This window comes from Populus nigra, chromosome 1 (assembly GCF_951802175.1).
Source record: "Populus nigra chromosome 1, ddPopNigr1.1, whole genome shotgun sequence".
In the NCBI taxonomy this organism is placed as follows: Eukaryota; Viridiplantae; Streptophyta; class Magnoliopsida; order Malpighiales; family Salicaceae; genus Populus; species Populus nigra.
In genome coordinates, this window is record NC_084852.1 from 46,520,032 (window position 1) to 46,538,823 (window position 18,792).

The 18,792-nt window shown below is 35.5% G+C and overlaps 1 protein-coding gene across 2 annotated transcripts; it reads left to right on the forward strand.

The window, feature by feature from the left end:
* Positions 1–13,928: 13,928 nt before the first annotated feature.
* On the forward strand, positions 13,929–18,059 carry LOC133696537 (uncharacterized). Of its 2 annotated transcripts, none has more exons than XM_062118763.1 (8): positions 13,929–14,118; positions 14,445–14,512; positions 15,504–15,571; positions 15,666–15,781; positions 17,014–17,120; positions 17,384–17,433; positions 17,516–17,598; positions 17,680–18,059. In XM_062118763.1, the coding sequence occupies exons 2-8, from the start codon at positions 14,455–14,457 to the stop codon at positions 17,792–17,794; spliced, it is 597 nt and encodes a 198-aa protein (XP_061974747.1). In that variant the 5' UTR covers positions 13,929–14,118; positions 14,445–14,454; the 3' UTR covers positions 17,795–18,059. The 2 variants fall into 2 exon arrangements, with proteins under 2 accessions (XP_061974747.1, XP_061974739.1); XM_062118755.1 differs by having other exon boundaries at positions 13,931–14,118; positions 14,440–14,512.
* Positions 18,060–18,792: the final 733 nt, after the last annotated feature.

Sequence of the window (18,792 nt, forward strand, 5' to 3'; positions counted from 1 at the left end):
CACCATTCACATAAACTACGTACAGCAGTTCGAGCATATAGCAGAGCATCGTCCACCATTCACATAAACTACAATAGTTCGAGCATATAGCAGAGTATCATGGAAGTCCACCATTCACATAAACTACGTACAGAAGTTCGAGCATATAGCAGAGCATCGTCCACCATTCACATACTACAGTAGTGGAAGTCCACCATTCACATAAACTACAGTAGTTCAAGCATATATATATATATATATATATATATATATATATATATATATATATATATATATATATATATATAGCTATAGAATAGTGTTAGGACGAACTCTTTTATGAATTCTGGAACACTTCCACTTTCTTCAGATTTGGAATAAGAAACCTACTGCATGTCTCGCATTATCTCTATGGAGTGGCATAGCAGGGAACATTCAATATTGGATGGTGCAAATTTCTTTACCATCAGAAAGAAAGACCTATACCCAGGGGCCTACGTTCCCAGAACGTCTATAATAGACAGGCAACTTGTCGAGGGAGAAATTAGAAACCAACCCATTTGAGAATTTTTCACATGCCTTAGCCACTACTAATACTACTGTTATTGAAACCGAATATGAACCAATTTGGTTTTTGAATTTGATTAGTTAAGAGACAGAATTGGTGAGAGTCTAGCTGAATTAAGTAGCGCTTGTTTTCGTGTTTTCGTGGTTGAAATTGTTTTTCAAGTACACTCTTGTTGGGAAAACTCTGGACAACTAACCGGATCAATTAAGCGGAATACATTCACAATTCACAAGTCCCAATCCTTTTTCCCTCTTTGTGCAGTAAAAAACAGATTCAAACAATGATCAAATATAATGCAAATAATCACACAAATTAACACCAAGATTTTTACGTGGAAAACCCGATGCGGGAAAAACCACGGGACCGGAGTCCACCTAAAAACTTCCACTATCACAAATAATGGGTTCACAACTGTTCTTCCTCAGATTCAACTAAGGGATACAACATATATATCATCAAGAACTACTTATTCTCGGATTACAACAAGATTAAAGGAGAGTTATTTGAGAAAAACTCACAAAACTGACAGCCCCGTTTTCTGTCAAAACGGCCAGCTTCCACACCACCAATCTTCGATCCAACCGTCCAGAATGAAGAGGAATGTGTCTAGAAGCTGCTGTCAAAATCTCAGCCCGATCCAACGGTGAACGAGCTGGAAATCGAAGAAAGAACACAGGCTGCTCTGCTGCCTCTTCTTCTCTTTTCTCTTGTTTTTCTCCCGTTTTTGCTACTGCCTCTACAGTGGCAGCTCCTCTATTAATTCAAAGAGACAGCCTTGCCTTGCTGTCTCTTACTAATTAATGTGGTGGTCCCACCATCACATGGTGCGGGACCACACACAACAAATCTCCCCCTCACGCACCATGTGAGGAATTCGCCATACTGGCGATCAACATGTAAGCTTCAATTTAGGAGGCTCTGATAAGCCTGCTTCCCTTCTACAAAACTCAAACTTCTCTCTCGGTAGAGGTTTGGTCATCATATCTGACACGTTGTCATCAGTATGGATCTTCTCAACAACAAATGAGTTCATCTCCATAGCATCTCGAATCCATTGATATCTAACTTCAATGTGCTTTGACCGAGAGTGAAAAGTAGGATGCTTACTGAGATGGATTGCACTTTGACTATCACAATGCAACACAAAGTTCTCTTGAACTAGGCCAAGTTCATGTAAGAACTTCTTCATCCATAACAACTCTTTGCCCCCTTCAGTAAGAGCAATATATTCAGCCTCTGTAGTGGATAATGCAACACATTTTTGCAGCCTTGATTGCCATGAGACTGCTCCCCCTGCAAACTTCATCAAGTATCCTGATGTGGACTTTCTAGAATCAACATCACCAGCCATATCTGCATCTGTGTATCCATCCAACACAGGTTTATCATTACCAAAACATAAGCTGAAACTAGAAGTACCTTTGAGATACCTGAGTATCCATTTCACTGCTGACCAGTGTTCTTTACCAGGATTGGAGAGGAACCGACTAACCACACCAACTGCATGAGCTATATCCGGCCTTGTGCAAACCATGGCATACATCAAGCTACCAACTGCGGATGCATAAGGAACCTTTTCCATCTCATCTCTTTCTTCATCACTTGAAGGACACTGCTTAGAACTTAGTTTAAAGTGGCTTGCAAGTGGAGAACAAACTGGTTTGGAGTTGCTCATGTTGAATCTCTCAAGTACCTTTTGGACATATCTCTCCTGAGATAGCCAAAGTTTCTCCTTCTTCCTGTCACGTGTGATCTTCATGCCAAGAATCTGTTTTGCCGGTCCTAAGTCTTTCATTGCAAAAGACTTGTTTAACTCTTCCTTCAACATCTGAATCTTCTTAGCATCATGGCCAACAATCAACATATCATCCACATACAACAGGAGAATAATAAAGTTTCCATCTGGAAACCTTTTCATAAATACACAATGATCAGAAGTGGTCCTGTCATAACCATGATCCACCATGAAAGAATCAAACTTCTTGTACCATTGTCTTGGAGCTTGCTTTAACCCATATAAGCTCTTTTTCAACTTGCAAACTAGCTGCTCTTTACCTTTTGCTTCAAACCCTTCAGGCTGTTCCATGTAGATCTCCTCATCTAAATCACCATGGAGAAAGGCAGTTTTCACATCAAGTTGCTCAACTTCAAGATTCAAACTAGCAGCTAAGCCAAGCACAACTCGGATTGAAGACATCTTGACCACTGGTGAAAAGATTTCTTCAAAATCAATACCCTTCTTCTGACCGAAACCTTTCACAACCAATCTTGCCTTGTACCTTGGTTGTGAGCAATGTTCATCAATTTTCAACCTGAACACCCATTTGTTCTTGAGCGCTCTCTTACCTTTAGGAAGCTTCACTAACTCAAAGGTATGATTTTCATGCAAGGATTTCATCTCTTCTTGCATTGCTTTCAACCACTCACTTTTCTTCTCATGTGACATAGCTTCATCAAAGCATTCTGGCTCTCCCCCGTCAGTAACCAGCACATACTCATGAGGAGAGTATTTGGTGGAAGGTTGGCGAGGTCTAGTTGACCTCCTCAATTGTGGCTCATCTGGAGCTTCCTGCATAACCTGTTCAGGAATAACATCAATATCATCATTAGCTGATTCAGGATCACCAACTAATGGCTCATTAAGAAAACCATCATTTTCATCATTTTGCAAGTCTCCCCCATGATTAGCAGGCATCAAAGATAACTGTGGAGTAGGTGCTGGATTTGAATTAGATGGAATAAAAGTAGTAGACTCTGTTTTCTCCTTCAGTTCAAAGTCTTCAATGGTTTGATCTTCAAAGAAGATAACATCTCTGCTTCTCACAATTTTCTTCTCCTTTGGATCCCATAACCTATAACCAAACTCATCATCTTCAGAGCCCAAGAAAATACACTGCTTTGTCTTGCTATCAAGCTTAGACCTTTCATCCCTTGGAACATGTACAAATGCTCTGCATCCAAACACTCTCAAGTGTGCATAGGAAACATCCTTTCCTTTCCAAACTCTATCTGGAACATCAAACTCAAGAGGAACTGATGGAGAAAGGTTGATCATGGCAACTGCAGTCTTCATTGCCTCACCCCAAAAGGATAGGCAGCTTTGCATGAGAGAGCATACATCTAATTCTTTCAACAATTGTTCTGTTCATTCTCTCAGCCACTCCATTCTGTTGTGGAGTCTTAGGAACTGTCTTCTCTAACTTGATGCCATGTTCCCTGCAGTACTTCTCAAAAGGACCCCTGTATTCACCACCATTATCTGCTCGAACACATTTCAGCTTTCTACCAGTTTCTCTTTCAACTCTGGCATGGAAATCCTTAAAGACATCAAGCACCTGATCTTTGGATTTCAAACAAATGGCCCAAATCTTCCTAGAGTGATCATCAATAAAACTAACAAAGTACAATGCACCTCCAAGAGACTTATCAATCATTGAGCAAACATCAGTATGAACTAAATCAAGAACATGTGACCTTCTATGTGAAGGTGATCTTTGAAATGCAACTCTATGTTGTTTACCAACTAAACAATGAGTACATGTGTTCAAGTTCATACCTTTTAAAGGAAGGTAATTCTTCTTGGCAAGGATTCCAAGGCCTTTCTCACTCAAATGTCCAAGCCGCTTATGCCATAAATCAGTAGAGCAATCTTCAATTGCATTTACCTCCCCTTTGATCACCTTGGCTTGTGACATGTAGAGACCCATCTTTTTCCCTTTAGCAACAATTAGGGAATTTTTGGAGAGCTTCCATTTACCATCTCCAAAGTAACTGTGATAGCCTTCTTCATCAAGAGTACCAGTAGAGATCAAATGTAGGCGCATATCAGGCACATGCCTAACATCTTTGAGTAGCAACTTGCACCCAGTATTGGTTTCCAACCAAATATCTCCAATGCCCACAACACTAGCCATCCCTTGATTTCCCATCCTAACTTGACCAAAGTCACCAGCAGTGTAGGATGTGTAAAAATCACGTCGGGGTGTAACATGGTAAGAAGCTGCTGAATCTGCAACCCAGGTGGTATCTTGACATGCAAGATTAACACAACCATCATCACACACAATGGCAACATCACCATCAGATACAACTGCAGCTGTACCATTCTCTTCATTCTTGTCTTCATCTCTACCCTTTTTATCTCTTTTATACTTTCTGCAATCTTTTTGCATATGCCCAGGCTTGTCACAATAATAACACTTAAAACCCTTCCTTGACTGAGATCTTCCTCTTGGCTTCCATTTGCCTTTTCTATTGCTGGATTCTCCATCTTGCTTGCTGTGAGAGAACCTGCTTTGACTTCTCCCTCGACTTTCTGTAACAAGTGCATGAGACTCGGAAGTGCTTGTCCCTTTCCTCCTCTTCTCTTCATTGAGGATACAATCCTTCACTGTTTTCAAAGTGAGCTTTCCATTCGGAGTAGAATTGCTAAGTGACACTACCAAAGTCTCCCAACTATCCGGCAATGAACTCAATAGGATTAATGCTTGCATTTCATCGGCTAACTCAAGGTTCATCAATGACAGTTGATTCAAGAACCCTTGGAATACATTTATATGCACTGAAGCATCTTCACCATCTCTATACTTCAAATTCACAAGGTCTCTAATTACAAAAACCTTGTTTTGTGCACTCTCCTTGGCAAATGTTTCTTCCAACATCTTCCACACTGTATAACAGTCATGTTCTTGAGAAATATGATTAATGGACTTAGAAGATACCCATTTTCTAATATTAGCGGTAGCCTTTCTATTTAGTCCATTCCATTTTGCATCATCCATGTCATCAGGCTTTATTCCTTTACATTCAATCGGCAAAGCCAAATCATTGCAATATAAGTGATCCTCCATCATTGTTTTCCACAGAAAATAATTTGAGGAAGTGAGCTTTATCATGCCCGAATCTTCCTTTTCCATTTTAACTGCACAAGAACTCAATCTACACAACCAAATGCTCTGATACCACTTTGTTGGGAAAACTCGGGACAACTAACCGGATCAATTAAGCGGAATACATTCACAATTCACAAGTCCCAATCCTTTTTCCCTCTTTGTGCAGTAAAAAACAGATTCAAACAATGATCAAATATAATGCAAATAATCACACAAATTAACACCAAGATTTTTACGTGGAAAACCCGATGCGGGAAAAACCACGGGACCGGAGTCCACCTAAAAACTTCCACTATCACAAATAATGGGTTCACAACTGTTCTTCCTCAGATTCAACTAAGGGATACAACATATATATCATCAAGAACTACTTATTCTCGGATTACAACAAGATTAAAGGAGAGTTATTTGAGAAAAACTCACAAAACTGACAGCCCCGTTTTCTGTCAAAACGGCCAGCTTCCACACCACCAATCTTCGATCCAACCGTCCAGAATGAAGAGGAATGTGTCTAGAAGCTGCTGTCAAAATCTCAGCCCGATCCAACGGTGAACGAGCTGGAAATCGAAGAAAGAACACAGGCTGCTCTGCTGCCTCTTCTTCTCTTTTCTCTTGTTTTTCTCCCGTTTTTGCTACTGCCTCTACAGTGGCAGCTCCTCTATTAATTCAAAGAGACAGCCTTGCCTTGCTGTCTCTTACTAATTAATGTGGTGGTCCCACCATCACATGGTGCGGGACCACACACAACAACTCTGACTGTTTTTTATATAAAAAGTAATTAAATTAATTCTTTTTAAATGTTTTTTTAATGTTTTTTACTTGTTTATGTCAAAAATAAATAAAAATTAAAAAATATTTAATTTGGTTGTGTAAGATTATCGTATGAATGTTCAATGGTAGAGTGAATGACATGTAGAGGAAGGATGAGGAGAATTACAACTCAATCTCTTTGTTTGTTTACGCAGCTTTTGCTTTTAAAATTAACCAAGTAAACATCATGTTTTGTAACATAAAAACTCAACTGTTTTTCTTGTGAGATCCAGGTATATTTTTGATGGAACACCACGTTGGCAACAATGAACAGTACCCAGGTGAATAACTACTTATATTAAAAAAAATTATTTTTTTGAATTATATTTTACTCGAAAAACTATTGTTTAATTTTTTTTATTAACACTACATAAATTAAAAGGAGATCGATTGATGACGCAGCATTTACAAAATTTGATCGCAAGCCCAATTAAGTTATATATATATATATATATATAACTTTAATTTGAAAAGTATTCTTTTAAATATATATATATATATATATATATATATATATATATATATATATATATAACTTTAATTTGAAAAGTATTCTTTTAACCAAACACATTAAACTACTTTTTGTTCAACCTCAATTTCAATTATGATTTTAATCAAACATATATTTTTTCAAACTAATTTCAACTAAAAATATTTTTTATAAAAATAATTTTTTTCAAATCACAACCACAACAACTACCACCACGATACCAACTACATTCTAATCTCCAAGTCCTAGCAGCCGCTTGACAATTCAAGGCGATAGTAACATGGCAAATCATATGTTAGCGACAGAACGGTACACGTGAAAACGTAAATAAGTTGTAAACAAAATTTCCACATAAAAGTTCAATCTTTGACGTTGATATGCTATTCTTTTTTAACCCTTTTTTTATCTTTTCTTTTCCAAGTGGAATCAAAGTCTTAAAAGCGAGCTATCTAGTCTATTCTTTCATGGAGTGAGCTATCGATGGTGGGGAAATATGTTTTGTAGTGATGCTTACCAAACTCTTTTATTTCACATCACATGCTTCAATCTCCTGAAAGCTCGCTTGGTTGTCTGCTCTAACAAGGTAAGAAGGTTATGATCATGGACAAAGAACCAGAGCATTCCATATATGTGAAGACTCACTGAATCTGCGTTCCATGTAAACTTAAATTGAAGTTTACATGACTAATGTTCAAAATTAGTAGACAGCATGAAGGGAATTTAAGGACTCGAAGATTGATCTAAAAGAGAAAGGGCCTTGCTAGATATCAAATATTGATGAAGTGGATTCAATTGATGGGCAAGAACAGTCAAATAATTAATTGGATATTATTCAAAGAGCTTGTTCAAGATGGATTTTTAGATGAAATAGCGTTGCTCGAATTCTTGAGAGAATATACGTACTCATAGCATAGAGAGAGTGAATCTTGAGTTTATATTCTACATGACAATAACAAAAAACCATTCCTAAAATAAATGGAGGATAATAGAGTTTTGCCCATGTAGGGCCGTCGGAAAATTGAACCGCAGAGTATAAAATAATTGAGACCAAAATGTGTTTCATGCAACAAAACCTTGACAGGCACTGTATTTATATCCTATCATTGCCACAAACAAAACATGATCAAAATTCGAATTCACACGGTATACCACTGAAACCAAAATTTGTGAAGAAGTGGGCAAAAACAAAACAAAAATGAAGCGTGGTAGCACTTGCAGTTGTTCCCTATTTCCATGCAAACACGATCTTCCAAGCATTTTATGTATATGGAATCTTCCAAGTAAGTTTATGTATACAAGGGGAACACTAGGGGCACATTATCAGCATGTTTTATGCATATACAAGGGGGTTGAATTTAAACAAAAAAAAAACTATAAGGAAAGGAGTATGAGATACATTTTAGTTATACTATTAGTTTTGTGCCCCGCGGTATGCCGTAAACCTAAAAACAAATCTCAGCATTAAAAAAAAATATCAAAAAACTACAAGTGTATTTTAAAAAAGTAAAAAAAAAATCATGATTTAAATTATAGAATTGGCTAGGTTTAGTAAGCTTGTCTTACCCAACGATATTAGATGCATTGAATTAAGAAAGAAAGAAAAGTGATCATGAATTTGGTTAAATATGTTTTACTAATTGAATTTTTTATTTAATTTCATCCCTAACATTTGATTTTATTTTATTTTTATATTGAATTTAATCCTTATTTTTTTATTTATGTTTATTTTATTTAGGGTCCTTTTTTATTGCATTATTTTCCAAAATCATCTCTCAACATTTTTTTATAGAGGATTTTTCTTCTCTTTTTTTCCCCCTTTTATAAGGTTAATCCCAACATCATGACCAAGATTAGAGATTTCAAATGTTGATATGGGTTTTAAGTCTTTTTTTAGGTCATTCTATAAAATTTATTTATTTTTAATTTTATCTTTTAACATTTAATATTTTAGGGATTGATCTTTATGCTATTTTTTCATTTTTCTTTCACATTTAATTTTTTATGAGATTAAATATCTTAATATTAGTTATCTTTTAATCAAATATCGATTTATTTAATTAAATATATGTACAAGCATTTTGATTTGTGATTAGAAATTTTTTTATATTCAAAACACAATGGAAAAGCCTCTATATTAATTTTTTTTTATTGAAAAACATATTTGACCCGGGTCACGCAGCTAGTATATATACATTATAAATACAATTAAAACGCTTGGGGTAGAAACACTATTCATATGAACAATGAACCACCTCAAGTGTTTTTTTTTGTCATTTGACTTTTGTTTTTTCAATTTGACCCTTTTTTATATATTAGGTTATTTTAGAGTTGGGCTTGGTGATTTTTTTTATTGGCTAAGTTGTCAAAAAACAAATTTGATGATCTATTAATGCTTGATTTGGCAAAATCCAAGTTAGTTTTGTTGATTTATTCTCAATCGAATCCTTTCATGTTGATTTCTTGTTATTTTTTTTGTCAATTAATTTTTTTTTCAATTTAATCCTTTTAAATTATGTTGATTTATGAATGAATTTGATGATTTATTTTGATACGGTCCTTCCAAAATTAATATGTAAGATTTGTTATGTTGTCTAATCGGAAGCTTAATTTTTTTTCAAGTGAGATAAATCTCTAATAATTTGGCCATCATAAATTTCTTTTATTTTCCTCTCACTTAACAAAAAAAAAAAAAAAGTTTGTGTACATGCATAGTGTTATTCCCACTAACTTATAAAATACTGATTGGCTGTGATGACAACCTTAAATAGGAGCCAAATCAGGCTGCCGGTTTTTTTTTTTTTTTTTTTGTGTGCCTGCACCTGTTAATTAATTTCAATGCTTAAAATTAAAACTGCTTTAGCAGAATTGTACATTGCATTTGCTTATTAAAAAAAAGTTTAGTATAATAGTGGTTGCTTTTAAAATATTTTTTACTTGAAAATTTATTAAAATAATATTTTTTATTTTTAAAAAATTATTTTTAATATTAATATATCTAAATAATTGAAAAAAATATGTGAGTTATATTTTTTAAGAGAAAAAAAAAACAAGAAAGCATTCGTAAAAAATATGAGTCCAATATATTGATCTGGGGATGTAACTCAAGCCGGGCTCAATAAACGACCCATTTAAGAATAGCCTATCAACCAACAAAAGACTGAGGAATGAGAAATCATTTGAAATCATTTTCATTTTATTTCGTTTTTTATTTCATAGTAGACATCTTGTTTGTTTTTTTTTTAAAAAAAAAATACCCAACAATTACCATCCCTTTATGCATGGACATATAGCTTATTACATTATATGCATAGTGATTTCATAAATCAATGCACAATTACTATGTGGTAATATCTCCCATAAATCAATCCACTTGATTAATAAGTTGTGATAATTCTTAAAGAAATTGATTTTCCGATCCGAGATGAGTGAAGGAGCTATAGAAACCCCCTCTTTTGGATAACAAGCTGCTATAACTATTGAAAAGGTTAATAGAGTTTGGAAAAAGAATTGAAATAGCCTTAGCTTATGATTTGGGTTCGGCAGCAGAGAAAATTCTTATACAAGTTCTTGTTACAGAACAATCAACAACTTACAATAAGGATATTAAAATAATTAGCAGTAATCAAATTATCTAACTTTGCATGTATTTATTGTTCCTCCTCTCCATTCGGGCATATGATCGTTGCTGCAATCCATGCAGTTGCCTTTCCCATACACTTCCCTTGGAAACCTGTTCTTCCTATCCTCCAACGGCAGCCCTTGAAACGCAAATCCTCCAGAATTAACCAAGCCCAACTCATAATCATGCATATATTCTACGAGAAACCGGGTCAGATAATGTCTCATAAGCCTTTTGAAGCTCAACAAACCTCTTTGTGGACTCTTCTCTTGCTGATGGAGTACATACATCTGGGTGGTATTGTAGAGCCATGCCTCTATAAGCTTTCTTGATCTCATCAAACCCTGCATTATGTGATCCAAGAGAAAGAACTTCATAAAAGTTTATCTTTTTCCGAAATGCTACTTCATTCTTGCATAAGTTTGTCTTGTGCTTATAGGATTTTTGCCTTGACCTTGTTTTCTGAACCATATTAATAGGAAACTTACTTGCTGTATTGAGATTTACTTGCAAGAACATCTCCGTATATGTATATTGGAGGCTGAGAGAGAAAGAATTAAAGATCGGGGAAAGAGTGTAAACTATGAGTGGAAGAAATAAAGTCATTATGTATATGCTAGTTTGCATCTATGCATACTAATCAAATATATTTATATCTGTTCGAAACTAGGTAATTTTTCCACGTTTTGAAATATAGTAGAAAGCCGTTGAATAAAAAAAGTTTGGCATGGAGTCATTGTTCTTATTATTGGACCTGCCTACCTTCTCTCTCTCTCTCTCTCTCTCTCTCTCTATATATATATATATATATATATATATATATATATATATATATATATATTTGTCTTTACTTTTCTGAAGAAGAAAACTTGAATGGTCTTAATTAACTATGTACGTGCGTTTATTTGTCCTGTAAAGCTAGCAGATTCCTTGGACGAATAGTTCAACACGACCATTAACAACAATAAATAACAAGAACGACACTATTTTGCATGAATATTATAAATGTTAATGACAGTGAAGATCCCAAGTTATACGTGGGTCCATTAATCTTTTAAAAACGAAAAAACATAGACGCAAAGCAAGAGGCAAAGGTAATTTCTATGCTTTTCGGCAAGTGGTCAAAGTAACAACTGGGTTCTTCCAGTCTCCAGTAATCACGAACCATATATAAGAAAAATATATGTGAAGCCAAAAATACTGAAACCTGTGGCTGTGTATGTATCAGTATATGTAATTACTTGTTCAGAATCAGAAACCCGTACAATACGTTGTATTATCAAACACATATCTAGTCGATAACAATATTTTTAACCGGTTCAACCAACGATCAAGACACCAATTGAACCAGTAAACAAAAAACCTGATGCCCTGTCCAATTTGGTTCTGATAACTATGATTAATATAGTGCTGATGGTCACAGCACAGCAGAAGCACCTTGGGTGAAACAGTGTTAAGGAGGTTTTAGGTTCCGGATGGTGCTGAGTCATTATAAACTGGGCTCTGGGTTGTCCTTTCTAGGCAAATCATTCAGCCCATATCTTGGAACGAGGCAGGCCCATTGGGCTGTACTGAGAGGATTTTTTAGGCTCAATTATAAGTTCTACCTTTAGACTTGTTGCGATAGGAGACGCCAGTTAGTTTCAAGCAATTCTCTTTTGGATGGATCATTAGAACTGTGCGTCTTAACATAATGACGTGTCATAAAAGTGTTAAAATCTGGCCCAGCCCGGGGATCAAGGTCAAAGACCCAGGTCGTGTATTGATTAGGTTAACTTATATATGAGCATATCATTATAATGTGATTTAAAAAAAAAACAATTATTGAAATATTGTTATTTTAGTTTTTATTTTTTAAAATAAATAAAAATTAATAATGTTATTTTTTTTATATAAAAAATTAAAATCATATATGATAAAAAAATCAATTCAAGATAAAATTTAATTCAAGTTAAGTTTTGAATTGACAGGTTTAATTTGTTACGTTAGAGCAGATTTTAATAATATTTAATGATGTTGTGTTTCAAATCCTTGCATTTGATAATGCCAAATGGACATTCATGTACAATAATATCATTATCAGCTCCTTATTTTTTCCAATTTATGCGCACCAGTTAAATTCAAATTAGTGGATTCCAAATCCCAACCAAGTATTGATATATATTATTCAGAAGGAAAAATGAAACTTGATTTTCGATATCAACTTGGTTAAGACATTACCTGATACTGGTATTAATGCTCATAAATGCATTTGGCATGCAGTCACTCAAAACATTTGACCCAGGAAATCAGTGAGTTGGCAATCGTCAGCATATTAATGGCGAGGGGCTATAAATTTTGAGCTATTTGCAGAATATACAGGTGCTCGACACAGAACTCGTAGTGATTGTCTCTGCTGTTCTTACTTAACAGAGTGCGTTAGGGAGTGATTGTCACTGCAGTGTCTTCTTAGAAATGGCTAGGCTTTCTGGCAACTATCTCTTCATCGTTCTTCTTGTCTTCCCTGCAGGTACTTTCAACATGTTAATGGCGAGGGGTTATATGAGCTCCCCCGGCCACTCGTGTGTGTGTGTGTGTTCAACGTAAAATGTCTAGAAATTTACACAGACCATTTTCATTTGATGATCTTGTTTCTTTTACCACGCTTTTTCTGCAATAACTAATGAATTATATGCATACTGGTTGTGTTTGGCAGTTGCATGGACAGTGCCTCGAGCAGAAGCAAAAATATGCTATAACATAATTCCTAACATTGTTCCATGCAACCCTGGCGGCTGTGAGAGGCTGTGCAAGTTTTTACACTACGAGAAGGGAGAGTGCTCTCCTATGCTGCCAAGCGGAGAGATCCGTTGCAAGTGCAGCTGGACATGTAAATTAACGAACAATCTGCCTCATCAGTTTTACAAGCATTAATATTGACATTGATGTATAATGTTTGCAAGACAAACACATAAATAATTCATGCTTCTGTTGGATTCAATTTCTTTTTTTGTTTTACGATCTTATAATATCTCTCTTTTTTATATATATAATGATGAAGAGTATGCATCGAATCTTGAAATTTTAATTTTTTTATTAAAAATTATATTTTTATATTTTCAGATTGTTTTGATGTATTATATCAAAAATAATTTTTAAAAAATATAAAATATATTATTTTAATATATTTTTAAATAAAAAATATTTTAAACGATAATGATTATCATAATCCATCCAAAATAATTGAGAGGTGCATTACACAAATTAATTCAAATTGACCACCCCTTTTTTATCTCCAAATAGTCTGTCAATAAGTCATACGCATTTTCCCGTAAAATACAAGTACTAAATTAATTAAATTCATAAATTTGCTTTCATAAATTAAAATAAAATATAAGTCATACGCATTTTCCCGTAAAATACAAGTACTAAATTAATTAAATTCATAAATTTGCTTTCATAAATTAAAATAAAATATAAGTCATACGCATTTTCCCGTAAAATACAAGCACTAGCTTTGACCCCACATTTGTCATTTATCTCTATAATGGCTTATACTAGTGGAAGGGTGGCGAACGCGTGACAAGTAAACGACCTGTCGGTTTCCTTAAGGGTGTGTTTGCTTCTGTATTTTTTTTAAGCTTTCGAAGCTTAATAGACAGAAACCCTCCAGAGAATTCGCGGCTCAAAACTAGGAGAACCAGAAATTGAACAGTGAACACAAAAAGACATAAACTTTGTTGTATCGTCGACTCTGCTCGTTTTCAGTTTCACCGAACTGGTAATAAAGCTTCTTCCTTTGTCATTCTTTTCTTCCCCTTATTCCAACCCTCAGTTCTCCTTTGCCCTTACTTTCATAGGTTTGCATCAAGAATTTATCAGTTTGAACCGGCTTTTGGGTTTCATTCAATTTCTTGGATCGTTTGTCATTCTGTTCATTAGTCTTGGGTTTTTGAAGTTGCATCTTTGAATGGCATTATATTTTTGTTGTTGTTTGTGTTTTTCCATTGCAAAAAATTTGAAATATCTATGATTGGGATACTTTATCGTGTGCTTTGTTACAGTTAGTTAATTCTTTCTTCGTTTTTTTTTTTGAAAATAGTTTAGGAGAAAGATTATGTTAAGGTCTAGACTTTCAAGAATTGGAGCTGGGATAGTCAAAGAACTCTCAAGAGGTATGTAATGTGCTCACATTTATTTCCTTTGGGTTTTCTTTAAAGCGATATATAGTGTTATTTGGAATCTGCGATAAGCTCCAGCTACTTTGAAGGACATATGCATGTATGATACAAATTCGAAGTTTAATTGAGAGAGTAACATACTGAAAAATGCTTAACTTGCGCTTATTTTTTTTGGATAAATGAAGATGTTTCATTGATAAAAAGGAACAAGTAGGAACTTATCCTACTGCAAAAGAAAGAATCAGCAGTTGATGACAAGAACGATAAAACTAGGAAAAACTCCCCTGATTACATATAGAAGACAAGCTTGAATTTACTACAGCTTCTTCTAACAATTTAGTCGTATGCAGTCTTTAAGAAACAACTGGGAAAATCCACTTAGTCAGCACAAGCACAAAGCACACAGCATATATTTCTTCCCAACCTGGTCGGCCTTACCTCGATAGGTAGCCTATTAAACACAGTGGGGCAGACAATAAAACTATGTCTGGGAATATGGAAGGGTCCCAATACAAGTTTATACCTTGTTAACTTTTATTTCTCTGTATTGGATAAGTTCCCAAGCTTGAAAACTCCCTTAGGCATATCCTTACAAATAACATTATCATCACTCAAGGGATCAGGATGAATCACAATTGTACCCATAGCATCGGATCTGGCATGAGGCCTGAACCATTCCCAATCTTTAACAATTATAGCAAGCTTAGCATCCAAATTGATTCCATGCTCATAAACAACCCTGAAGCCATTTTCGTTGATTAGCACACCTGTGGGGGTGCCAATAATCTCAGCAGATTTACCATTACCAGTGGTATGCTGGATTTGGTCCTAAGCAAAACCTCTGAGGTGAAGAATTTTGTTCAATACAATCACCAGTGCTTTTCAAGCTCCAGAAACTTCTCCCTTTCATTTTGCACAAGTTTAATAATGGTTTTATTTAGTATTCCCTTTTTTCAAATGAATGAATGCTTCCTTTTTTGTGCAGGACAATGTACAGCCATTTGTAGATCATCATTTATACCAAGGCTGTATAGTGCATGTTGGCGACCTCAGGTTAGTCTGAGGCCTATAGTTTTATTGGAGCGATCTTCTGGTTGCCATATTATTCTTATTTCTAGATGCCCACTGGTTCTTAATCTTGGAACAGGTTGAATTACACCCAGAAACTAAGGGTTTCCAAGGTACTATATTTCGAAAGCATTACCAGTTCTCTAGCACAGCTACCAGTAGTGATTCTGCAAATGGGAGTGACCCAGAGGAGATGTAAGCTCTTTTGCATTGAATTGCTTATTACTGTTACAAGAATGTGGCATTTTATAAATCCTGAAAAGTTTATCTTTACTCATAGGAAGCAAAGTTAACAATGACACCACCTGAAACCAACACAACCTGTAATATCATCTAGAAACTCTTCAGTAGAGCCTGAGGGAAACTGGAAACCATGAAATTTACTCCTAGAAGATTGTTTGATTGATCTGTTAGATGCATACAGTGTTGTACGTATCAGAAATAAGAAAAAACGAGCTATATTTCTCTCATGTTCTATATGCTAACTCTCAGTTTGCTTAGCAATAGCTTGCCCCTAGCCTTCTCTTAAAGCATTTATTTTTTCATTACGACTCTCTCGTATAATTGTAATCCTAGGAAACTCTTCTATTGGAAATTAAGCGCGCAACATTTCGAGGATACATGGTTTTATGGTTGTTTATGATTCATGGTTAGACCATGTAACCATAACTTAATATCAGAAATTGACCATAAAAAACATTTATGATCTTGTCTCTGTATTAGAAATGCCCGGGTTTTGACATGCCATGCCTATCTCAAAGCATGGCACTCACCTTTGTATTTATAGTTGATAGCTGTAGTCTAATGAAAGGAATCAATTAAGTTCATATTTCGTTTGATTGATAATATAGTTGCAGCAGACCTGGAAGAAATAATTAAATAGATGATGGGGATTCCATACTCAATTAGATAGCGTCAAACTTCCAAAGGAAAAACCATTTGTAGAAGCTAAGTAGTCATCTTTTCTGGAGGGCTATGATATACATTATACTGTAAGTGCAACTTGGAATATCATCACATCAAGTTGCAAGGCAATCTGCAGAAATGTTGTTTCCTTGTGATCTTCGCACATTAAGCAGTTACAGTACCTTCCCAATGCCTTGCTATTGCAATGGTGCATGGAGATCTCAGCTTCTGAGCTACCACCCTAGGATCTAATTAAGAAAAAAAATTTAAATGCTTAGTCTTCTAGCAAGATGACCCGCCCTGGAAGGAGATATGAGTTCCTGCGTGCTTTGGAAGTTGTTGAACATTCCTTAAATGTGTTCAAAGCTAACCATAGGCTCAAGTCCAACTGAGCTGGCCAGTTTATTGTTGATAAGGAAAGAATAAAGAGCTGATCATTCTGACAATAGCAATGGGTGATTGTAAGTAATTGCAAAAGTTATCTGCTGCTCTTTCTTCTTAATCTTGTGATGTATGTGCAGGATATCCATAACATTTGTAGGTAAGGACGGGGAGGAAAAGGATATCAAGGTCCCTGTTGGAATGTCCATGTTAGAAGCTGCTCATGAAAATGATATAGAACTTGAAGGCAAGGTTTATAATTCAATTTTTTAGTTTAGTGTTTTCCATTTATGTTGGATGATAATTGGTTTTTCTGTTTCTATAATGGTTGCATTGTAGGTGTGGAAAATTCCACCTGTCCCATCTTTCTGTAATGAGATGTTTTATTTATTCATTTTTTTTGTTGCTGTCTGTATTATCCTTTAATTTATGCACTAGGAAACTATGAGTAGATCATTCTGATGATTTTTCTTTGTAGTTCTTTAATTCTGTGCTTTTATGTCATGCCAGGAGCATGTGAAGGCTCACTTGCTTGTTCGACGTGTCATGTGATTGTGATGGTATGATATTGGGCATAGTTTATGTGGTGTTACCATGATTATTTCAAATTTATGAGGGGCTAAATGTTGAATCTGGTGGTAGGACATGGAATACTACAACAAATTAGAAGACCCAGCTGATGAGGAGAATGACATGTTGGATTTGGCATTTGGGCTTACAGAAACGTGAGTTCTTTCAGCATCAAAACACTAAAAGGATTTGTGGGCGTCAAATCAATATTGATTTCTATGTTTTGGATTTTGCAGTTCTCGTCTGGGTTGTCAAGTGATTGCAAAGCCTGAGCTCAATGGAATGCGCCTAGCTATTCCTGCTGCCACTCGTAATTTTGCCGTTGATGGGTATGTTCCAAAACCACACTAGACAACATGTTTCGGCACCAGAAGATGTTTATCGAGTGTAAAAATGTGATTGTCCCAGTTTTGTATCTCCTTTGCTGTAGTGGATCAATGAGCATATACAACAGTCAAGCCATCCCTTTCCATTGAATATTGCTTATCTATCTCAATAATCACTTTCTCACTAATTCTAAGAGATACACTAACAATGTTACCATTTTAGTGGTCAGCAAAGTTGTAGCTAGACCACCTAATTTTTATTATTTGATTTATCCCCATATTTTACACAATATGTACATCCAGTACATAAAGTCATTCATAATATAGAACATTCTTTCTCAGGAACCTAGTTAAGTTCAGACATAAGAGATGTTGACTTGTTAGCGATTGTTACATTGGATAATGTTCTGTTCTGGTTTTAGTCTAAATGAAATACAATTTGGATTCTTAGCTTCTATGATACAAAATGAAGAATTGGCCAGTGGTCACCAGTCCCAGCTATATTCCGGCCTGGATTAAATGTCTTTTGATTTGGAACAACATCTCCATTCCTTTGAAATTAGGCCTGCTCGTCGGTGGGAGACATGAATAACATCTATGCTACCAGATTCATTGAAAACTGGCTGCTAATAACCTAGTGAGCCTTGGCCCTAGCACCTACATTATTAATATAAAGATTTAGTTTTGCTGAGTGGTACGGAACGGAAGTTTAGCTGAGTAGTACTTATGTGGAGTCAGAGAACTGCCCTCTAGATTAGCGCTGCAGCTTTAAGCATACCAGTGATGAAGTCCTCTGCATGAAATGGCTTTGTGGTGTCGATGTTGAGCTTTGGGACGTTTCCAACATCATAGTAATCAAGATCCTGATCGTTTCGATTGCTGCATTCAACGAAAACAATACGAGCACCTGTGAAACTTGCAAGCTCAACCAACCTGTCAAAGTGGGCGCGGTGAGAGAGCTGAGCGTTGATGATAACGCTGAGCTTCAAACAGAGCTGGGTTGAAGGGATTTGCGAGAGAATT

Excerpts from the sequence above, each read along its gene's own strand:
- LOC133696537 (XM_062118763.1), top strand. The coding sequence starts at position 14,455 with ATGTTAAGGTCTAGACTTTCAAGAATTGGAGCTGGGATAGTCAAAGAA. Across the intron at positions 15,572-15,665 it reads GTGCATGTTGGCGACCTCAG|GTTGAATTACACCCAGAAAC; the intron begins GTTAGTCTGAGG and ends ATCTTGGAACAG. Across the intron at positions 17,121-17,383 it reads AAATGATATAGAACTTGAAG|GAGCATGTGAAGGCTCACTT; the intron begins GCAAGGTTTATA and ends ATGTCATGCCAG.